General features: G+C 45.6%; 1 protein-coding gene across 1 annotated transcript in view; it reads right to left on the bottom strand.

Annotated features, from left to right (window-relative positions):
* Positions 1–24,875, bottom strand: part of SLC22A3 (solute carrier family 22 (organic cation transporter), member 3) — a 132,698-nt gene that overhangs the window by 6,597 nt on the left and 101,226 nt on the right. The window contains exons 6-9 of the mRNA XM_006882821.1: positions 10,537–10,634; positions 10,197–10,411; positions 8,704–8,706; positions 166–274 (exon numbers count right to left, since the gene is read on the bottom strand). Coding sequence (XP_006882883.1) covers positions 166–274; positions 8,704–8,706; positions 10,197–10,411; positions 10,537–10,634 — 425 coding nt within the window. The remainder of the gene's footprint in view (positions 1–165; positions 275–8,703; positions 8,707–10,196; positions 10,412–10,536; positions 10,635–24,875) is intronic.

The following is a 24,875-nucleotide window of genomic DNA, read 5'->3' as shown; positions in this document are numbered from 1 at the left end:
CATATAGCATTTGTCCCTTTGTGACTGAGATACCTCACTCAGCATAATGTCCTCCAGGGTCACCCATTTTGAATAATATTGCATGAGTCATTGTTTTTAAGTCAACACATTTGTCTACAAAGACAGGGTTGATGAGAAGTTCTGTCATTTGGACATGGGAATTACCGTAGTGTTGTCGGGTACAGCTCTGAATTGACCAAATACACGATTTCAAAGGCCATGGTTATCCCCAGTCTTCCAAGGGTGGCGACTGTGGTCCTCAACCATGTCAGCCCTGGAAACACAGAGAGTTGAGAAGGGGAGAGTTAACATGCTGTTGAACAAAACAGGCTAAGACATTCGGTTAGTGTTGCTCCAGCCTGCGTTTCTGCTCCTCTTAAGCACCAGTGATAAATCCCCACAAGAGCTGTAGGAACAAGCATGAGTATTTGGTGTGTTATCTGTCTTCTGTTATCTCACAGCACTGGTTTATTATATTTGTTCTCAGACGAGGAACTGGGCCTTGAACCACGGTGCACAATTAGTGGAAATAGCCGAGGGGTGTGGACTCATCTCCATCCTTCCGACTGTAAACTCCGCACACTTTCTACTGCATTAAGATATTGTGAACGAGTAAATGCTCCCCAGATACAAGAGTAAATGAAAAAGGATTCCATAGGGCGCATTCCCCTTCCTGTTTACTGGCCAGCACTCTGAGTGACCTCAGAATAGACAACGCAACAACCTGCTCCTTTGTCTTCATTGAACATGTAGAAGCTCATAAACACGGACCATCTGGATGTATTTGACATATTTGTGTACAATGGAGCCCCAGTGGCTCAACAGTTAAGCACTGGGCTGCTGGCTGAAAGGTGTTATAGTTTGAACCCACCAACTTTTCTGTGGGAGAAAGAGGGGACGTCAACTTCCGTAAAGATTTACAGCCTTGGAAACCCCATGGGATCTTCCCACCCTGTCCCAGAGGGTCTCTGTGTTGGAATTGACTTGATGGTGATGAATCTGGGTGTTTATGGTACAAACATTCACTGCACTATGAGCCGTGAAGCTCTGATGGATGCTACAGCGTGCGTGAACCATGAAGACGTCACGGTGAGTATCGAGGACGGGCAAACGTAGAGACAGAGCTGATGAGCAGTCAGCTGGGGCAGTGGAGGGAGGGGAGACCAGCTTAGTGGATACCAGCCCTCTGTTAAGACGAAGGGGTCCTTTTCTTTCCAGGGCTCCTTTACCCCTTCCCTCTTCTTTCTTTTCCCCTGTAACTCTTTTTTTCATGGCCTACGTTTCACTAATTAAGCTCCTGTCTTACTACCTTAATCAACATTTTTAACTTTGTCTGTTAAAAACCAAAAGTGATGGGAAAGTTTGGAAAGGGATCATGGAAATGGTTGAACCAAATGAACGATAAATACAACTAAAGATAAAGCATAGCCCGTGGAAGGTCTACTGAGAGGGTAAATCATCCTATAAACATGGATTTTCCTTTATATGTCATATATGTGTCCTTGTCCTCCAGTGTCTCAAAAGATGATCCAGGAGAATCGTGACATGAATTTGATTTTAGTCTCAAGGAAATGAAGACCAGGACCTCTGGGTAGGAAACTGCTTGCCACTGAGGGTTCAAGTGGCAGAGAACAGGCCCCAGACCTCCATGGTGCTGGCTTTCAAGAGTGTGACTCGACGGCACATAACAACAGCAAGAAGCCCACACTGTCTTCTGAGCATGGGGCAGTGCCCGCAGGCCCCGGCAGTGCCCCCAGGCCCCGGCAGCGCCCCCAGGCCCTGGCAATGCACTGCCTGGAACCCTGGTCCCGATGCAGTGACTGCTCAGGACATGATTCGTGACTCTAATCCTATAGCCTAGGAGAAGACAGAGACAGTGCGGCAGAGATGGTCATGGTGTCCCCGTGCCCAACACATGGCCCCCCAGGACCCACGGCACCCACCACCACCTTCCTTCCTAGTCTTGCTCCTTCCTCCCAAAAGTATCTTCTAGGACCGTTCAGAATAACCCAGGTCCTTCAGTGCCAACCGGCTCAAGCATTTGGAAAGAAACTCTCAGGGATTCCCTGTTACTTGACCAGACAATCTCTTCTTCTACAGGAAGCGGGGGAGTTGCCTTCCCTTCTTCGATGGAGAGGGATGCTAAGTCAGCTGAGAGTTGTGCTGATTATACCACTTCTTCCTAGTGACGGGTACGAGGATGAAGGATGGCATGAACGAGGACATCTCTGCTCTCCCAGGCGAAGCTTGGCACAGGCCCGGATCTCATTTCTGAGAAGAAACCCTTACCTTTTACCCTCATCCCTACTCAGGACTGAACAGCCCTCTTGGTTTCTAAGGGACCTATTGTCCCATCCTAAATATAGAGCCTTTTAGTAAAAAATTAGGCATCAATGGGGCAAAAAAGAAGAAAATCAAGCTCAGCAGGGCATACAGAGTCACGTAGGCAGTATTCAACAACAAAGAGAAAAATGTCACTAAACAAGACCATCTGTCTTGATGGGTCAAATCAAACCACATCAGACCAGGTGCCTTCAACCTGATTCCCAGTCATGTGCTAGAGTTGTGTCCACTGCACGGTGACATTTTACAAGCAGACCTCCAGCCCTGCCTCTCTTCAGAATGGTCTCTGTCTTCGTGCGAGTGTCCATTCCTTCCATTGGTTGCTGTTAAATTTGCAACACGCAGAGTACCCTCTAGAACAATGGTTTCTAGGTGCTATTTAGTTGGGTTCAACCACCGTGACCCCAGATACAGCAGAGCAAACCCTTCCCAATCCTGTGCCTTTCTCATCACCACTGTGTTAAGCCCAGTGCTACAGCCCCCCTGCCCCTCTCTCCCTCTCCCTCTTCCTCTCCCTCAAAGGGCAAGGAGAGGGAAAGGGATTCAAGAATCTGGATCCTTTTGGGAGGCCCCCCATCAGTCGCCTCCTGATTGCACACTGGCCAAGGACATCCTGGTGGATGTGACATTCCCCAATGAGAACACCTGCGGCTCTCACCCTGACGACATCCAGCAGTGAGGCAGTGAGCGATGTCGGGGTTGTATCCGTGTGGCAAGACAGCCATCTGCGCTGGCGGGAAGAGCTGTAAATATGTGTTTATTTAGGCTTCACGTCTTCATTCCAGCCAGACTTGAGGTCTGGGAAATGCCTTCCACCCCCTTTCCAACAAGCGAGCGGTGCTCAGAACCAGGTGCCGGAGGATTGGAAAGAAGAGAGGCTGCCAAGATCCCCTGGGCCCTGGCCAGATTGCGCAACCACCCCTGTCTGCAATCAAGAAGGCCGCCCCAGGGCAGCGAGCTTATGTTAATGAGGGAGGAACAGGTCCCCAAAGGAGGGCGAGGACGGTTGCACAACTCCAAGGATGTGATCGGTGTCACCGAATTGGACAGCGGTGTGCTCCGCTGTACATGTTCTCAACAACACAACAACAGAATAAATAAAAGTTGGAAGACGACAAGAAAGTCAAAAGAAGTAGGCCAGCTACCAGCCAGCAACACCTCCCCCCCCCGCCCCCCATTACCCAGGGTTGACCGGTTAGTCACGAATTTCTTTCTACTGGGTCAAGATCCTTTTGTAAGTGTGTCCTGCTGATAAGTCCAACTTCAAATTTAAAACTGATGCTGGGACTTTTTGATAGAAAAGAAAACCCTGAAGAAACCATATTAAAACCCATACACATGGAAAAATATGTGATTGACTGGGTGAATGTGGAGTAATAACTAGTTAAGTCAGAAAAATATTCAGACAACACCCTCAAATTGAATGCCCTTGTGGAGATAAAATCAAGTTGAACCCATCTTACAAGTTGATTCAGTCAGAGGTCAGTATCTGAATACACCAGCGCAGAGAAGTCATGAAAAAAGTACCCAAAGTCCAGTTTTAAGATACTACACTGTTCATTAAAGAGTGAAATAAAAGTAGTGTTCTTAATAGTTTGAATATAACTATGGTCTCTGAACACAGAGCTTTTCCATCTTCTAGGAAGGTGTGACTTTCACCTTGGAGTTGCGTCTTTTGGTGGCCATGATCAAAAACACTGAAACAGTTAGAAAATGTACATAAGAGTGATATTGTCTGCCAGAAGTCTTAGAAGAATGCTGTCTGAGAGTCTTAAAGCAGAGGCACTGACACATGTAGACAGAACACGGTCAAAGTAGAGACTTCACTATGTTTTAAAGTTCTATCATGGGCCTGAAAGCCTTGACGGGTCTTTAAAAGCTATCTTTTATCTTAGCAGTTTCTTGAATAGGATGCTGACCTGACCATGTATCTTAAGGAAGACTTTCTTTCCCTAGGAGGTCTGGCAAGTGCAAACATAATCAATTTAGCCCCAAAGGATTTTTATCCACAGCAGTCAATCAGATTAAAAAATGTGCTATCTGGTGCCTGAAGAGTTTAGATACATGTTGTTGTTGTTGTTATGTACTGCCGAGTCGCTTGCGACTCATAGCGACCCTATGTACAACAACCCTAAACTCTGCTCTGTCCTGTGCCAATCACACCATCTCTGACACACCCATCCCGATTACCCCAGTCACTGAATCAATCCACCTCATAGGTGGCCTTCCCCTTCTGTGCTGTCCCTCCACCCTCCCAAGCATGATGCCCCTCTCCAAGGACCAGTCCCTCCTTACAACATGTCCAAAGTATGTCAGACGGAGCTTTGGAATCCTTGCCTCCAAGGAGCAGCCCGGTTTGACCCTCTCCAGGATGAATCTGTTTGTTTTCTTGGCAGTCCGTGGTACCCTCAATACTCTTCTCCAGCACCACAGCTCAAAGGCACCAATTTGCCTTCTATCCTCCTTAGTCATTGTCCAACTCTCTGATGCATAACAAGTGATAGCAAAGACCATGGCCTGTATCAGAAGCACCTTAGTCTCCAGAGAGACACCATTGCTCTTCAGTACTTTGGAGAGGTCCCTAACAGCAGACTTTCCCATAGCAATATGTCTTCTAATTTTCTGGCTACTGGTGCCAAAAGTGTTGACCATGGAGCCGAGCAAACTGAAGGCTGTGAACAATCTCAATCTCTTCACCATTCATCCTAATGCTGCCAATTGATCCAGTGGTGAGAATCTTTGTCTTCTTGACATTGAGCTTCAATCCATATTGATACATAGTTTTGATAAATACATTTTTATACACTGCAGGTGACTCAACAGCACATAACAACAACAACAACAAAACATACTACCTTGGGCTTTTTTGTTTGGTGTTTTTGTTTTGTTTTGTTCTGTTCTGTTTTTCCCAGGCCTCTTGTTTAGAGTCAGCAAGATCTCGAGGAAGGCCTTTGTATTTAAAGTTGGTTGTTATTATATTTTTGAGGAACATTCTTCTAAGTGGTAGACCACTCTTTTGTCAATATGCTATATTGAGGCAATCTGGGGTTGTTGTGATGCTTAACTCTGTGCCATTGGGGTGTCAAATGCCACAACAGTTCCCCATGGTGGACAGTGTTTGGCGGAGCTCCCAGTTTAAGACAGGTTTGGAAGCAGGGGTGGCATCCACTTCCTAAACAACATGCCTCTGGACACTCTAGGAACGTTGATAAATGACGATAGTTATAGAACGGCTTCAGGCCTTTTGTTCATAGGGTTGTTAAGAGTCGTGCTCGACTAGATGACTATCAACAACAACAACTCCCAGAAACAGACACAACTGAGGAAGCTCAATTTACTAATAGGTTTTACACACACACACACACACACACACACACACACACACACACACACACATCAGTGTCTTCTGCTGTTCTGGAACCATCTTTAATAAACTAGACGGCATGTCCCTTTAAGCAATCATGTAATAATTCTATTTAGATGTTACTCAACCATCCCTGCCAATTCTCCTTTCTAAAAGACGCTCCCCTGCTGGCCTCTCAGCTCCCACTCTCCACCACTGCATCCTTCATCACTGCTCGCTGTCGTGGCCTGACTGTGGACATTGTTCTGGTCAGAAGCATCTCCATCCCTCAGTAAACCTCCTGCTTTTATTTGAGCTTATCCAGTGATGTTGCTCTACGTCCTGCAGGATGCCAGATTTGAAAGAAACAAAATTTTGTCTCTTTTAACATACTATCTGCTTTGAATTCTGGAACAAAAATTCCTCACGGTGATACTGAAATAAAGACTCCTATCTTCAGCTTTTTACTGAGAGAAGCATAAAAGACAACTTTTCCATTTAGAAAAGAAGACTCTTAGCAGCCCTGCTAGGGTGGTCACCATCCCAAATAAGCTTAAATTAAAGACGGCAGATGCGTAGGGATAAAGCAAGCTCTTTGTTTTCCAGACTTTAATTAGAGTTCAAAAATGTGGGTCAGAAGCAGGGAGTCTTAGATGGGGCAGCAGCCAGAGAAATGGTGTCTTTCTCCAGAACTGCATTCTTCAGGCGGTGAAAAGTTGGGTCAGCGGAAGGGAGCAGGGAAAATAGTTTCCTGGGAGATAATGTAGGAGCTGCTTCTTCTAATGGCCTCATCAGCATTCCCGGCGGGCTCCGCCTGCTCCCACTATGTCAAGAAGGGCCAGAGCTTTTCGCATGTTAATTCGAGGTCCCAGGAGCCAAGTCCAGAGCTGGCTTTGGGTTGGAAGTGAGCACGGTGTCCTTTGAGCAAGCAGCAGCCCCTCTGGGTGCTGGGTATTCGCATGGGCGGTGGGTATCTGAGGTTTAATCTCACCAGTCATGAACAGGCCGTGGATGGCTGCAAAGTAACCGAGTCTGCAGAACCTAGAAAGGAAGTGTGCCCAGAAAGAGGGCGTTTTGTTTCCAATCTGGCTAAGAGCAATTGTAAAGCCTAAATCTGGAAAACCACAAAATAAAAACCAATTAGACAAAGGAGAAAAGTCTGTCCTTTGCCCCAGATTTTAGAAGTGTTTTTATAAGGGCCCTGGAGGCATTATCCACTTCTCCCCAAACCAGTTGCTGTGCAGTCGATCCTGACTCTTGCCAAGCGGTGAGTCTCCGGGCTTTGCAGCGGCCAGCCCGTCACCAGGCTTTCCTTCCGGGATTCCTCTGAGGGAGCGGCAAGTCCCAACGTACCCGTTAGCAGCTGGGCCCATTAACTGCACCACCTTCACTGCCAATTCCCAGGCACCGAATTAAGGATGAGGGCTAAGAGGTGAACGAAACTCTGCTGGCCTTAATGTTGTTCTTATGTGCCATTGAGTCGCTTGTGACTCATAGCAACCCTACCCTGCTCTAGCCTGTGCCAACCTCATTGTCTCTGACACATTGACTCCCACCACCCCAATCACAAAATCGATCCATCTCATTGAGGGTCTTCCTCTCCTGCGCCGCCCCTCCGCTCTCCCAAACATGACGTCCCTCTCCAAGGACCAGTCCCTCCTTGCAACATGCCCAAAGTATGTCAGACAACCCTCTCCAGGACAACCCTATTTGTTCTCCTAGCAGTCCATGGTATATTCAACACTCTTCTCCAGCACCACAGCTCAAAGCCATCAATTCTCTTTCTATCATCCCCAGTCACTGTCCAATTCTCCAATGCATAGCACATAATTGCGAAGACTAAAGCCCTGATCAGGCGCACCTTAGTCTCCAGCCTGATGTCATTGCTCTTCAGTACTCTGGAGAGGTCCCTGACAACTGACTTTCCCAATGCAATTCGTCTCTTGATTTCTTAGCTGCTGGTACCAAGAGTGTTGGCTGTGGAGCCAAGGCTTTAATGGAGGGATTCTAAATAGGCATGCAATGACAGAGCGTCCAGTTCTGCAGGCACCCGGGTGCTCTGTCCCCTAGAAGGGTCTTGCTTAGGGGAAACGAGATCCTTCCAGGACAGGGACCTCCTTTTGCCATTTCTGTTCTAGAGACAGGCATTTGTCAATTCAATGTAGGGGGCTCTGTCAGAAGTATCACACACTTTCTAAACAACGTGCCTCCGGACACTCTGTGAACTTTGATCAATGTCGAGAGTTGCAGAGGGGCTTCAGGCCTTTTGTCCGTAGGGTCGCTATGAGTCGTGAGTGCCTCGACGGTGGTCAACAACAATCTGCTATGCTGGGAATTCACGCACTTCTAAGTAATGAACATGGTTCATTCCAAGTCCCACTCTTTTGACTTCCACCAAGTGCAGCCTGTTGATGAGTTTCTCCTCAGAGTCCCACAGGAGAAGAAAAAAGGAGAGCATCCTTTGTCGTGGTACAAAGACGCCCAGAGATGCAGCTCTCTGGGTAATGTCCACCCCTCGAGCATGGAAACAATTCACTTGCTTCCTGGCAGTTGAAGAGGCCGCCTCCTTCTAGAACCGGTTTATCCAAGGCAGAAACCACCAGTGATGGTGGTGGCATCTGCTCCGACCCTGTGCAATCCAAGGTCATAGTCACTGACTGGGTTCCATACAACTAAACTCACAGACACTCCAGGCATTGGCCTCTGCCCTAGTCCCTGGCTGTATCCCTCATTTGCGGTCAGTTGTCCAGAGTACTGAGGTCCTGACGAGGCCGAGGCCACGCTCGTCCCCTGACGCTCCCTGGACAAGGCTGGAGACGCTGGTGGACACACCAGCTCATCCTCACATGCCTGTTGTCCAGCCCAGGCCCACTGTGGGCACAGGGCAGCCTGTAAGGCCAGACCATCTAGTTTTGCAGCCACCTGTTGCTTCAGCCCCAAAGGCCTGCCTCTACTCCAGGGACCCCTGGTGGACCCGTGGTGAAGCGCTCCGCCGTCAACTGGAGGACAGAATCTACCTGCTGCTCTTTTGGAGAAACATACCACAGTCGCCTTCTGCACAGATCTTCAGCCTCAGGTGGGAACCCTCGAAAGGAGTTTTACCTTGACCTTGAGGGCTGCCCTGAGTTGGAACTCACTCAAGGGCGGTGGGATAAAAACATCCCTTTGACTTTCAACCCACTCCTACCCTTCGCTTTGGATGTATTTCTCGTTGTCCTTCATATGAACTGTCTTACTCTCTTCATGCTGCTGTAACAAAGAAAACTCCTCGAGAGGCTTTAAGGAACCGAATTTATCCTCTCATGAGTCAGGAGGCAGGGCAGGCAAAGGCCCTTACCTGTCAGAGGCCTCGGCAGCCCCAGCCGTCTGCCCTTCCCCAGGTGTGTTGTGATCTAAAGGATAGAGCTGAGAAGGGATTCGATTTAGGGCCCAGCCTACTCTACTAAAGAACCTGGGTGATGCTGCCTGTCATGTTGGGCTGCTAACCAAAAGGTAAGTGGTTAAAATCCATCAGCTGCTGCCTGGGAAAAGACAAGCAGTCTCCTTGGTAGGAAGGTGACTAACTTCTTTCCATAAAGTCAGAGCCTTCAAGAATCTGGCAGAGAGGCACACCGCGTCACAATTGATTGATGGCAGTGAGTTTTTCTACTCTGACTCAACCTTCTCCATGTAACAAAAGGGAACCTCCATGAACAGACAGGGTCATATTCCCAGGCACAAGGAGCTCAGGTAGTGGCATTATTTGGAGGGGCACAGCATAACAACAATGCATGCCAAGCTCCCACCTCTGTGAAGCTTCTTTGCCAAATTTATAAATACAGTAAATAACCCATTATTTAATTTGTCAGAGTGATTTGATAAAAGATTATCAATTTCTAAGTGAAAGTGTTTCTATCTCTGATTAGGGAACTCTGGTGACCTAATGCAGAAAGAATTTGCGCTGCCCGCCCAAAGTCAAGCGGTTTGAATCGTCAGCTCCTCTGTGGGATAAAGATGGACAACTTCCTCCCATGTGATTTACAGCCTCTGAAAGTCTGCTGGAGGGTCAGCTGTGAGTGGGTTCTGATTTGAAGCAATGAGTTTGAAAGTTTTTCTATCTCTCAGCCAGTGAGAATCATGGGAAGGGGAGAGGGGAACTTTCTTGTGTTTGTGACCTCAATGACTCCATGTGCAGCAGGTCATGGATGATTGGTGACACCGTGAAAGTGACCCCAGATAAAGGTGATCACCGGGGGGAAAATCCCAAAGAGCTGGCCTAAGGACAGCACCCACATCACCCATGAGCGAACACACAACCAACGGGAGGACCGCAAATCTATGGAATGCATGACTAGCACCCAAAGCCTTGATGTGGATGAAACAGAACACTGAGCACTTCCACCAACTTGCCTGATACCCAGCTTCTGAGACAATGGTCCATTTCTAAGGACAAGTGGCTCCCAGACTTGATTCTTGAATCAAAGCTTTGGTCGTGTCCCTTGGCTGCCAAACAAAGGTAGGGAAAGATTACCTTCTGGTAAGAATGCGGTGACCAGGCAGGCCACTCCAGCCACGATATTGCTTGCTGCAAAGGGGAGACGTCGTCCCATGCGCTCAATGGTCAGTAAAATCAAGAGGGCTCCAGGCAGCTCCACGACCCCTGAGATGAAGAAATCTATGTAGAGGTTGCCACCGATGATTCCCAGACGCATGACCAGCCCCTGGTAGACCACTGCACTTGTGAACCTAGGGAAATGTCATGGAAAGACACCAGAGAGAAACAGGTCAGAATTGGACTCCATTGATACTAGGAAGAAGGAGTGAGGCACAGCTTCGACACAAGCCTTAGAATGCAACACACGTGAGCTCACCAGGCGAACATGAGGATAAGCGTGCACTTCCTCATCTGGGGAGTCCTCACCAGGTCCAGAAAGGACGGGTTACTGACGTCCTCGTCTGTAACAGTGATCTGTTCACAAAAAGCACATTTGAGTGGCAGGAAACACGAACCTATCATTCCCTTATCAACCATTAGCTTCAAGGCTTCTCCATCAAATGGTCTTCCCGGACTGGACAGATTCTTCCACTATTGCCTCCTAACCCTGAGAATGAGAAGACTTGTCATCCGGTCTTTCTCGCAGGTTGAACTCTCGCCATGGTGTGAGGCCACACAGAGGGATCAATTCTGCGAATTATGTCAAACTCCCAGCTCGGCTGCTCTGAGGAGGTAAGGACAAGGAGACAAGCTGGAAAGTCAAAGACATTTATTAAGATTGAGGGGGAAGGATTGGGAAAGGGGGAAATGCCAGAGAGATTCAGACAAGCATTTCTTTACATGTTAGCATCCTCGAGCCTTCCTGAGACAGACAGATGGAGTCGTGCTAAGTCCCCCTACTCTCCTGTCTCCTTGTGGTCCTGTAGTAGTCTGTGTGTCACTATGAAGCTAAAAGCCATGCCACCAATCTGTCAAATACCCGCAGGGTCATCCAGGGTGGACCACAATGAGGAAGGAAGACTCCACAACCTGCCGAAAACATAGGCCAGGGAAGACCGTAGGGGCGGCTGAAGGACACTGTCTGAGGAGGAGCCGGTCAGGTTGGAAGGAGCTCAAAATAGAGCTGAGAAGAGTTTCCTCCTTCAAACGGAGCTGACTTTAGTGACGTGGATGGAGGAAAGCTTTGGGCCCTTCACTTGCTGATGTGGTGTGACTCAAAGTGAGAAGAAATAACTGGAAATAGTCATTAGTAAGTGGAATGTGGAATGTGCAAAGTGTGAACACAGGAAAATGGAAAGTTGTTAAAAAATGAAATGGAATGCACACAGATCAACATTCTGGGCATTGGTGAGCTGACATGGATTTGTCTCGGCTATCTTGAATCAGATAATCACACTATGCCGAGCATAATGAATTAAAAATGGATGACTTTCATACCCAAAAAGGAACATTTCAAGACCTACCCTGAAGTACAGCACTGTCAGTGACAGGAAAACATCAACATGCCTGCAAGACTAGCTAAAATGGACTGTTTTCTAACTTTTGCACCAACCACTATTGCCACAGAGGGAAGAAGTGAAGATTTTTACCAATTTTTGCTGTCTGACACTGAACAAATAGGCAGACAAGACGCACTGGTAATTATTGATATGAATGTAAATGTTGAAAGCAAAGAAGAATAAGTAGGTGGAAAATACTGTCTTGATGCTAGAAAGGACACCAGAAATTGCATGACAAAATTCTACAACAGCAACAACTTAATCATTGCAAATGCCTTTTCTTCTTCAGCACAAACAGTGACTAACATGTGGACCTTAAAGGATGGAGTAATCTGGAATCAAACGGATTACAAACCTGTGGAAAGAGACCATGGAGAAGTTCCATATTATCGTCAGAAGGCAGCCAGGAGCCAAGTGTGGAATAGACTACTATTATTCATATACATATTCAAGTTGAACTAAGAAAAGAATTAAAAGAAGTCCACCAGAGGGAAAATATGACCATAAGTAGATCCCACTTGAATTCAGAGATCATGTTAAGAATAGACTTGATGTCCTGGATGCTACCAACCAAAGACCAGAGGAGTTCTGGAATAGCATCGAGGGTGTACCAAACATGAAGGGTGTACCAATATGATGGGTGTACCAAACATGACGGTTGTACAAAACATGGAGGGTGTACCAACATGATGGGTATACAAAACATGATGGTTGCACCAAACATGAAGGGTGTACCAACATGAAGGGTGTACCAAGCATGAAGGATGTACCAAAAATGAAGGGTGTACCAACATGATGGGTGTACCAAACATGATGGTTGTACCAAACATGAAGGGTATACCAACATGATGCGTGTACCAAACATGATGGGTGTACCAAGCATGAAGGGTGTACCAACATGAAGAGTGTACCAACATAATGGGTATACCAACATTTAGGGTGTACCAAACGTGGTGGGTGTACCAAGCATGAAGAGTATACCAACATAATGGGTGTACCAACACGAAGGGTGTACCAAACATGAAGGAAACACAAGGCCACTGAAGAGCCAAAAAAGGAAAAAAATACTAAATCTGAGGTCAGAAGACTCTGCAATTTGCCCCTGAATGCAGAATAGCTAAAGGGAATGGAAGACAGGATAAATTAAAAGATGATTTCCAAGGGTATTTTGAGAAAACAAAATAATGATATGTGCAAAGACCTGCAGTTAGCAAAGCAAAGGGAAATGACGCTCTTCATTTCTCAAGCTGAACAAAATGGAAGAAAAAAATTATTTCAAGGCTTAAGTATAATAGTGAAGGATTCTGTGGGCAAAAAAAAACATTTAGAATGACACTGGAAGACATGCAAATGAACACAGAATGAATACAGAGTTAGCTAACCATCCCATCAGGTAGCGTATGATCAGAAACCAATGGGACTGAGCGAGGTGATGGGTTTGAAGGATTCTGGCAGTCGTCCTACACTCGTGAAGGAATCAGTCTTAAACTGGAACTGACCTTGTCAGCAGGGTGGAGAGATGGGAAAACCATGACCTTGACATCATTGTCAAGTCCCTGGTTTGGCCAACACTGAACCCTGCTGTCTCTCTAGAATTCCCGACACAAGAGCCAATAAATAAATGTCCTATTGTCTACGCCCAGTTGATTTTCTGCTACTTCTTGCCAAAAGCAGAATTATCTGGAGAATTCAGCACAGAACAATGCTTTTGCTTTAATAACTGAGAATCCTAGGCAAAAGAATTTCATAGTGAACAGTTAAAATGATTGCTTCAATACCTCAATTCTCTCTGTTAAAAAAAATTGGTATGAGACTTCATTTCAAACTTTTAAGATGTAGAAGCAAGCAGTAACAGGATCTCTGCTTTTCCAAAGCACAAGTTGAATGTCTAAACATTAATGCCTGAACACAACCAGAAGAATATGAAGTGCTAATAACAAGAGAAGGTAAGCCAGACCCTAAAACCCAGATCCCCTGTCCGGCGGATGGGAGGATTAATAGTACTTCCAAGCAAGTAAGTATTTTACCACATTTAAGAACAAATCCAGCTGGTCTTTGATTTACTAGCATGTTCCCCACAGTGACGCAGTTATCCTGAAAGACGACCCACTTTCTGGGTGTCCGAAGACCTTGAGAGAATCAGAGCAATATCTGGGGTGGATCGCGTCCAGCGGAGTCTTGGCAGCCATGTGCGCTGACTGCTGCAGCAATTATTCTTTGACAATAACCTCTTGCTCTGTATTTTGAAAATAAGCTGCATTTCTTTTCTGCGAGGAGCCCTGGTGGTTCATGGGGTTCCGCGTCGGCACTGCTAACTAACTAACAGGACTCAGTTAACCACTTAAAGAGAGAAAGGTGACCAGGTCCACGTCTGTAAAGGTTTGCAGCCTGGGCAGTGCCACTCGATCCCAGAGGGTACTAGGACCAGAATCAACTTGATGACAGAGGCTTTGCTTGAACTGTCGACGGCCCAAGAGTGACCCGGCTTTGCCTTGTCTGAGTCAGATACAGAAGAGCAAGGGCAGCAACTCCCTTAAGGTGACCAGAGGCCGCGTCAGGTGAAAGGGTCAGGGAAGGAAAGGGGAAGCCTGTTCCTTGAAAACAAGCAAGAGCGAAGCAGGAGAACTTGACTTTACCCCCGATCAAAGGCGGGAAACCTGCAACCCGGACCTTTGTGACCAGGTGATTCCGATGCCCTACAGGGCACAGCAGGGCCCGAACTGCCCCTCGGGCTCCTGAGGCTGCCCGCTCTGTGCCAGCAGACTGAGCAGTGACCTCCCACGGGGTGGCTGCTAGGTTCAAACCACTGACCTTCTGGTTAGCAGCCTACCACTTAACCACTGTGCCACCAGTGCTCCTAGAAATCTGCTGAGGCTCAGAACACAAAGAGCTCCACTGTGTTCCCGCTCTTACGCATTTCACCATATTTATTGTTTTAAATTAGCTTTATCGAGACACAATGAAACTCAGCATTTAAAAACTGGATACCCCTGTGAGGCGTCATGGCTTCTCAGTGCTATTATAATGGGAATATCATAAGGGGGTGGATTAGCAAACAGAAATGTATTTATTTAATTTTTAAATTTTATTTTACTCTTTTTTGTTGTATACCATCAAATTGGATCTGACTGGTACAGGAGGAGATTGTTCCTCCTTCCCCAGCAGAGGATTGCAGTGCAGCTTCCTGTTACTAGGTCACTAGAGCTCCCTAGAAATTTATGTATTTATGTATGTATTTTCATAGTAGGAAGCTAGAAGTTAGCATTTAGGGCAATGTCTCTGTACGGGAAGGCTCTCTCTGTCCACTCTGAGGGCAAATGCCTGCTTCAGTTTCTCTAGCATCCTCAGTGTTTCTTTTAAAGCTCTAAATGATGCCCATTCCTCTCCCCTGATTTCTACTTCTCTGTACCTAATCTCCTTTTATACTAGCAAGTGAGTACATTGAAGATACACTATCTACTGACAAAGGAGCCCTGGAGGAATAGGGTATTTGGGTTGTTAAGCAAAAGATCAGTGGTTTGACTCCACCAGCCACTCCTGGGAGAGTGTTGTATAATCTCCTTCCATAGACACTGACAGCCTCAGAGACCCAATAGAGGCTGGCTATCCAGGGCAGGCAGTTGAAATGGGATTACATGCCCTGGAACAGGGGTTCAGAATTGAGTCCATCACAAGATTTGACAAATATAGATACATCGTCACCACCACAAATGTAATAAAAATGAACCAGAACTGGCTTTGACAAGCACTGTGGCAATTGGAAAAGTAAAACAGTGGGGGGGGGGAAGAAGAAAGAACTGGGGAGGAGGGTGGAGAAAACAGTGCAACAATGAATGAATGAAAACCCAAAATCTCTGTGAATGTTCATTAAAACTAATAAAATTTAATAATTAAAAAAATGAACATTCCTCACCCTACGAAGTTTCCTGCATCTCTCTGTAATCTGTTTCTCCCTCCTCCCTCAACCTTGAGTACCCCATAATCCTCTTCCTGTAGTTAACATCTCGCTTTTTCTAGAATTTGAAAGGACTCACAGGAAATTGAGGGTGAGGCTAGCTGCACAACACAGGAACTTCACACTGAACTGTACCTGTGCAAACCAGGGACAGGTGTGTGCGTTGCTGTGCATGTTAACCTCGGTACATACAGCACACACTGCCTTTGGATCCGGTCTGGCACTGTACTGTGTCTTGCACTAGGCCACCTGAGTGGGGCATTCTGCTGGAAGGGAGAAGGGATGAAGCTCCCAGTCACATTTTTCTGTTTGGAAGTCTGTTGCCTGGTAATGTCACTCACAGAAAAGGTATTGCTCAAGGTTAAGCTGCAGATGTTGGTGTCCTCGTGTTTATTTACAGAGCTCAACTGCTCTCTGCTCTATCCATCTCTTTAATTGTCTTTTAATGCTGCCAAGACTTTTGTTTTACATCAACAATGATGTTCTCTATGCAAAAAGATTACTTTATTCATCCTTCTTTGATTAATTCGGCTCTATTTACAATTCTTCCTGGTGCCTTTCTGAAATATGTCTTCAAGTTGACATTTTTCTTTAAATTGCCAAGGAAGAGAAATACATTATAAATAACAATCTGTTATAAACACCGTGTGCAGAACTCCCCAGATGGGGGCCTGGGTTCAGGTCAGGAAGGGCAGCCAGGCTGGAGACATAGTAATTCACTCAAAACATTTTCTGACTGGGCAACTGATTGAAACTATGTAACACTCCTGTTTCTCATGGTGTGTGTGTGTGTGTGTGTGTGTGTGTGTGTTAGTATTCACTTCCTTAGGGAATTTTAAAGATGCAGGGAACAGATTTGCTGTTATGCAATGTTCTTTCCTGCTAAATCTGGGGGATTCACATTCCTTTCCAACTCCTGGCTCCAGGAATAGTACTAACTACCAACAATGCCTTATACCGAATTCTCACAGAATCTCTACATAGACCAAGAAGCAGTCATTGGAACAGAGCAGGGGAATAGTTTATGACTTAAAATCAGGAATGGTGTGTATCAGGGTTGTATCCTTTGACCATACCTAGTCAAACTGTAAGAAGCTGGACTATAAAGGAATGTGGCATCAGGATTGGAGGAAGACTCATCAACATTCTGTAACATGCAATGATACAACCTTGCTTGCTGGAAAGGAAGTAAACTTGAAGTACTTAGTCATGAAATTTAAAGCCTACAGCTTTCAGAATGGATCATAACCTCAACATCAAGAGAACAAAATTCCTCCCAACTAGAACTATTAAGGAACATCACGATAAATCAAAGATCAAAACGGACAATTATTGAATATTACTTGGATCCACAATTAAGCTCATGGATACAAGCTCTTCAGACATTCAACAGTATACAGCATTGGGGGGGAAAATCTGTTGTCAAGGACCTTGTTAACATGTTGCCGCACACTTTTAAATTGACGACTGTGCTTAGAAACACATATAGCTGTCACTTGCGGCAACATGTTAAAGAGCTAAAACACAAGGCTGGTACTTTGAGGAGTAAGATGTGTCTGACTCCAGTCAGCTACCTCATCTGCCTGTGAGAGATGGACAATAAATAATGACGATCAACTGATGTCATTGAACTGTGATGTGAAGAACACTGGACTGCCAACCATGAGCAAATCTGTCTTGAAGAAGTGTAGTCAGAGGGGTCCTTGACAGTAAGCTTTGTCTCACACAGTCAGAAGGATCCAGTCCCTGGAGAAGGACTGCATGCTTGGTAAAGGAGAGGGTCACCAAGGACAGAGAGGAAGACTGTCCATGAGAAGGACGGACATACAACTGCAACAAGGGGTCAAGTGCAGGGCAGTCTGTGGTCCACAAATGAGCACATGCACATCACCTGGGCACACGGCCTCCCTCCATGGGACAGACTTTGCATCCGAACTCCATCCCTAGGGATGAGGGGCACACTGACAGGCAAGGAACACGAAGCTGGAGCTCAGGGTCGGCAGGAATGGCCATTGTCCAGAGTTAGCAAAGAGACCAGCGCTGACCAGCAGGGGCTGCCGTGGGCAGGCGGAGGGACCCTCCTCTGCCAGTAGGTTTTCAAGCAGGAAAGGAAGATGCTGTGGGTAGAGGTCTTGGTCGGCTCCTGAGCCTCACATCCTGACTGCTTTCCCCACTACGTCACCACGCACTCGCCACAGACTCTGTTCTCTAGGAATTTTTAATCTCTAAGAGGTCCAGGGGAACAAATGATTATTTGAGGATCTCACGCTCGCCTATTTGGAAGAGCGCTTTGCTCTGACGGGCCAGGAACCACCCTCAGAGTGAAACCTCTCCTCGCTCTTACAGACATGAAACATTGCATGAGCCGCAAACGCGAGCCACACACCAAAACGGAGATTTTTCTAGTAGCCACGTTAAAAACACTCAAAAGCCACAGGCCCCCCAGCAAGTTTTAATGAGATCTTATGGAAGCCAATGTGTCCAAAATGTTAGACTTCTAAGATGTTAATGAGATGTCTCAGAGTCAGCTTTCGCCCTGACACTTTGAACTCCACCCTGCAGTTGACTCTGACCTCAGGGCAGCCCAGCCACCTTTCACGTGCTCTGTGGCCAAGCACAGAGCCTGGGGCCAGCCCTCTGCTGGACTTCGAGTCTCTGCCGAGAGGATATTTTATTCTATTCCTGTGAGTCGGGCCTGAGAGCGTCCCTCCCACACACACTTGGCTGGGCCCGCTGCCCAGAACAGCGAAAGCACATCTGTGGGGAGGTCCCAGGGGCACCCCAGCAGCCTCAATGTCAGCAGAGGGTAATGGGCTGCAGCTGTGGTTCATACACTGGAACATGTCTTCATTCCTTAAAAACAAACTGAGAGGGGTTTTTTTTATTTTTGTTTAGGGAGGGGGGCGAGGAGGGGTGCTAAAGTAAGGGAAGAAAGGAGAAAGAAAGATCCTTCTGCAAGTTTAACCCTAAAGACTCAGACTGCCTGCCCCGTGTGCCCACTTGGACTGTGGTGACGTCTGAATGGCAAGCACTATTTCAAATCAAGCCGGTCACCTATGCAAGACAGGTTTCTGCTGAGCTTCCCTCTCTAAGGAAGCCAGGGAGAAAGGGCTGTCAGCCCACGTCCTAACCTGAGCCCGTGAAAGCCCTGCTTTGGACACCTTATCAGAAGGAATCAGTCACCGGTGGGGAAGAGCTCCCCTCTCGACACAGATTCCACCTTCATGGTGGGGAGGAACAGAGGGGAGGGGACAGAGGAAAGCTTCCAAGACCTTCCTGATGTGGCACGATTGAAAATGAGAAGAAACAGCTGCAAACATCCATAATGAATCGGAATGTGAAATGTATAAAGCAGGAATTAAGGAAAAGTGGAAGTTGTCAGGAGGGAAACAGAATGCAGAAAGATTGATATCTGACGCATTAGTGAGCTGAAAGGGGCAGGTCCTGGACATTTGTAATCAGACAATTACATGGTCTACCATGCTGGAAATGACAAATCGAGGAGGAATGGTGTCATATTCGTTGGCAGGAACATGTGATAGGATACTCTCCATGTGCTAGCAGCGAAGACCAGTTAATTCTACCATGACACAAATTTCCACAGCCATCAGTAATGCCAGAGAGGAAAGACTTTTAGCAGCTCTTGCAATCTGAAATCGATCAAAAATGCCACCAAGATACATTGGTAATTACTAGTGACTAGAATACAGAAGTAAAAAAATAAGAAGAGGAAGTACAGTAGTTGAAAAAGGTGGTCTTGGTAATAGAAATGACGCTGAGATCTCATGGTAGAATTTTATAAGACCAACAACATAGTCAATGAAAATGTCTTTTTTCCCCACAACATAAACAAGGAGCAAACTGATAGACTCCACTGGGTGGAATACACAGGAATTAACTCCACTACATTTATGGAAAGAGGCAATGGAGAAATTTCTTCTGCTCCCTATCAGCATGTTGCTGCAACACGTTAGGAATTCTTTTCAGCACAATAATACTAGCTGTTGTTGTTATTAGGCACTGTATGACACATAGCGACCCTGTGAACAACAGGCGTCCTGGCCTGTGCCTTCCTCATAACCTCTGGCACACTCAAGTCCTTCTGTAGTCACTGTGTCAGTCCATCTGTTTGAGGGTCTTCCCCTCTTTCACTGACCCTTCAACAAGGAATAGCCTCTTCTAGAAGCTTGCCCAAATTATGTGAGATGAAGCTTTGTCATTCTTGCCTCCAAGAAGCACTCCGACTGCACTTTGTCTAAGACATATCTGTTTGTTCTTTTGGCAATCTATGGAATTTTCGGCACTCCTCTCCAACACCAGAGTTCAAAGGCATCAGTTCTTCTGTCATCCTTTATTCGTTGTCTAGCTCTCAGATGCATAGGAAGTGATAGAAAAGACCAGGGCCTGGATCAGGTGGACTTTAGTCCTCCAAGTAACATTGTTCCTCAGTAATTTGGCAAGGCCTCTGACTGCAGACTTTCCCAGTGAAATGCATCTCTAATCTCTTAACTTCTGGTACCTAGAGTGTTGCTTGTGTATCCAAGTAAGATGAAATTGTTGACAACGTCAGTTCAGTATTTTCTCCATACATGGTTCAAAACTGGGAAAGGTGTATGCCAGGGATGTGTCCTATATCCATACCTTTTCAACCTGTATGCAGAACAGATTATCAGAGGCTGGGCTCTCTGAGGAGAAGTGTGGCGTCAGGACTGGTGGAAGATCTGTTAACAATCTGAGTTATGCAGATGACACAACCCTGCTTGCTGAAACTGAGGAGGACCTGAAATGTTTGCTGCAGAGGGTCAAGGACTGCAGCCTTCAGTATGGACTGAGACTCAATGTCAGGAATACAAAGATTCTCACCACTGGACCAATTGACAGCATCAGGATGGATGGTGAAGAGATTGAGATTGTTCACAACTTTAGTCTGCTTGGCTCCACAGTCAACACTTTTGGCACCAGCAGCCAGGAAACCAAAAAACGTATTGCGATGGGAAAGTCTGCTGTTAGAGACCTCTCCAGGGTACTGAAGAGCAATGTTGTCTCTCTAGAGACTAAGGTGCATCTGATACACTTGTTATGCATCAGAGAGCTGGACAATGATTAGGGAGGACAGAAGGAGAATTGATGCCTTTGAGCTGTGGTGCTGGAGAAGAGTATTGAGAATACCATGGACTGCTAGGAAAACAAACAATGCCCCTCAAGACAACAGACGTGCATCATGAAGGGGGCAGCAGTCACATAAGGATACCTTAGGGGAAGTAAGGTCAAACGACTGCCACCACCGAGCACCCACCCAGCACTGGGAAAGAGTAAACATCAAGGTGTTCGCAGATGCACTTTTGGTAGGTGACTATTTCACAGAAGTTGTCTTAGATGGCTTCATTCACTAACCATTTGTTATGCGACAAAACAAATGAAGAGAAATTACTCTTGCATTGTGCATGCCAATAAACTTTTGTTTCCGAGATAACATCATATCAGTTATACTACAGTGGCGTTTCTAAATATACAGTGACCAAGTAAATATTCTGAATCAATTTTTAATGTCATGGATTAGGTTAAGTCCCTTCCTTAATGTAAGCAATGATGTAATGTATACATTTTGGAACGGATTCCCTGATAATCTGATACACCAAGAAGTTGTAAAAGGATTAAGGGTGGGGTGCACTCCAGCGGCCTAGGTAAGAAGCTGCCTTGAAATCCCAGAGGCACCTGGTTTGAATCCACCAGCTGCTCCATGGGACATGGACAATCGTCTCCCCTGCAATTTACTGGCTCTGAACTTGCTGAAGGGTCAGCTATGAGTCGGTTCCAACTGGACAGCACACAACAGCAACAATCCCATCAGAGCCTTGGCATGATGGAAGGGAATTGTTGACCTTTTATCTTGTGCTTGTGTACCACTGAGTTGTAACTGCCCCATAAGTGACCCTCTGGTGAGTTTTCTGAGGCAGTTAATCACACGGGAGGAGATTACCCATCCTTCTCCTGCGGAGCAGCTGGTGGATTCAAACCGTGTGCCTTTGGGATTGCAGCATGGCTTCTTGCCACTAGATCACATGTGAGAAAACTGAGCAGAGAAGCAGAAGCCTCAGTACGACCACCTGATAGAACAGCCAGGAGCAGGGGACCTTAGAACCTACGGTTCTCGGGCTGAGAGACTCTTCAAAGCAGAAGACACACAGAGAAAAAGCCTTTCTCCAGAGTTGTATTTTTAGCTTGCCAAACGGTACAGAATAAATTTATGTTTGTTAAAGCCATCCACTTGTGCTATCTCTGTTACACCAGATAAAAATGGCCAGAGAAGTCCACAGACTGGGAACTGCCAGAAATCCAAGATGAATTCAGAAGCGGCTGTGGAACAAGAGTTATCACTGTTGACGTCAAATGGATTTCAGCTAAAAGCAGAGAATACCAGAAAGATATCTACCTGTGTGCTATAGACTGTGCAAAGGCTTCAAGTGTGTGCGTTATAATAAACTATGGATAATACAGAAGACCGGGAATCTCAGAACACTTACTTGTGCCCATGCAAAATGTATACATAGACTAAAAAGCAGTTTTCAAACAACAAAGAGACACTGCATTGTTTTAAAGTCATGGAAAGGGTGTGTGTGTGTGTGTGTGTGTGTGTGTGTGTGTGTGTGTGTGTGTGAGGGTTGCACCCTTTCACTACAGCCATTCAGTCCATAAGTTGTTGTTGTTGTTGTTGTTAGGTGCCATCGAGTCAGTTATGACACATAGTGATTCTATGAACAACAGATCCAAACCAGTTGGTATGCTGAGCACAAGATCTGAAAAAGTGAATGATATGAAGAATATGACACCAGGATTGGAGGAAGACTCATCACCAATACCTGTTGCTATATAAAGGTAGTATACAGATGATAGAACTTTGTGGAAAGTGAAAAGGACTTGACACACTGAAAAATGTAGCACTACAGCTTTCACTATGAACTACATATCAACGAGAAAACAAATATCCGCACAGCTAGTCCAGTCAGGGACATCCCGAGAAATGGAGAAAAGATGGAAGATGGCAGTGATTTCATCTTACTTGGCACTAGAATCAATATCCATGGAGGTCAACATATGCAGAGACAGAGACCTACTGCATCAGACGGATGTACTGTTAAGGGCCTCTACTTTATGGAAAAGTAAAAAAAAAAAGTTTATTGAAAGATAGGTATCTTCACACAGGATAATCCAATAAAAGACTTTAAAAGCAGATTCTTTAAAAACTGACAGTATTGATATAAAGCTCATCATTACTGTGTGTAATTTGTACCCTATGCCTAGTATTTTATGTAGGACATTCATTCTTGAGACAGAAAAATCTAGTTTTATGTATGCTTTTGTTGTTAGGTGCCATCAAATCAAGTACAACTCATAGGGACCCTGTGAATAAAGAACCTGAGCCCTGTCCTATCCTGTGCCATCCTCATATTTCCTGATGCTCATGAGCTCACTGTGGCAGCCAACGTGCCAATCCACCTGGTCGAGGGTCTTCCTCTCCTTCGCCGACCCTCCACCCTTCCCAGCATCATGTCCTTTTCCAAGGAACAGCCCCTCCTAACAATATGCCCAAAGTATGTGAGGTGAAGCCTCATCATTCCTGCCTCCACAGAGCACTCTGGCTGCACCCTCTCCAAGACATATCTGTTCTCTTTGCTGTCCATGGAATGTTCAATGCTCTTCTCCAAAACCACAGCTCAAAGGGGTCAATTCTTTTTTCTGCCATCCTTATTCATTGTCCAGCTCTCAGATGCATAGCAAGTGATTAAAAAGACTATGATCTGAATCAGATGCACCTTAGTCCTCAACTGTCCTCACTAATTTGGGAAAAGTCCCACACTGCAGATTTTCTCACTGCAATGGGTCTCCTTATTTCCTGACTGCTGGTACCAAGGGTGTTAATTGTGGATCCAAACAAGATGAATCTGTTGGCAGTTTCAATCTCCTCTCCATCCATCACAACACTGTCTATCAGTAGTAAGAATCTTTGTTTTCCTGACATTTAGATGCAATCCATTGCCAAAGGCTACATTCCTTGATCTTTTGCAACAAGTACTTCAAATCCTCATTTTTAGCAAGCAAGGTTGTGTCATTTGCATAACACATTTTATTGATGAGTCTCCCTTCAACTCTGATGCCACATTCCTCTTCAGAGAGTTCATCTTCCTGAATCATTTGCTCAGAGTATAGGTTAAACAGGTATGGAGAGAGAATACAACCCTTACACATGCTCTTCTTAAGTTTAAACCATCCATGAAGAAACCAAAAGGTCATCTACCCATGAAGAAAGCAAAAAACAGAGGAGAAAAAAAAATGGAAATTAATGTTAGAAGAACACTAAAAATTGCACTGGAGCATTGAGAAGCTAAAACAAAAGGAAAATATGCTGAAGTAAAAGAGCTGAACAGAGATTTCAAAGAACAGCTTGGGAGGACAAAGAAAGGTGTTATAATGGAATACGCAGAGAACTAGAATTGGAAAATAAAAAGGGAAGAACTCATTCTACATTTCTCAAGCTGAGAGAACTGAAAAAACAAATTTAAGCTTCTAGTCTCAATACTGAAAGATATTATGGGCAACATATTGAATGACTCAGAAAGCATCAAAAGAAGAGATGAAGGGAATAAATACACAGAATCACTGTACCAGAACCGACACTGAAAGATTTCCGGAGGTACCATATGAACAGGAGCCAATATTAATGAAGGAGGAAGTAGAAGCTGCATTGAAGGCACTGGCAACAAATAAGGCCCCAGGAATCAATGGGATGCCAATTGACTTATATCAATTAACAGACACAGCTCACCCCACTGTGCCAGGAAACTTGGAGGATCGCTGTCGGGTCAATGGATTGGGAGAGGTCCATAATTGTTCCAGTTCCCAAGGAAGGTGATCCAACTGAATGTGGAGACTATCGAACAATATCATTCATATCCCATGCAAGCAAAATACTGCTGAAGATCATTCAGAATTGGCTGGAACAGTACATAGATAGGGAGCTTCCAGAAGTTCAAGAAGTATTTAGAAGAGGATGCGGCACCAGGGATAACTTTGCTGATGTCAGATGGATCCTGGCTGAAAGTAAAGTATACCAGAAGACTGTCTATTCGTGCTTTATTGATTATGCAAAGGCATTCGACATAACATAATAAGTTGTGGCTGACATTGAGAAGAATGAGAGTCCCAGAGCACTTAATTATGCTCATGCAAAAGCTATACCTGAACCAGGAGGCTGTTGTGCAA

The sequence above is a fragment of the Elephantulus edwardii genome, unplaced genomic scaffold (assembly GCF_000299155.1).
Source record: "Elephantulus edwardii isolate Elephantulus edwardi_28Jun2011 unplaced genomic scaffold, EleEdw1.0 scaffold00024, whole genome shotgun sequence".
NCBI classification, from domain to species: Eukaryota; Metazoa; Chordata; class Mammalia; order Macroscelidea; family Macroscelididae; genus Elephantulus; species Elephantulus edwardii.
This window is presented reverse-complemented; position numbering and strand designations above follow the sequence as displayed.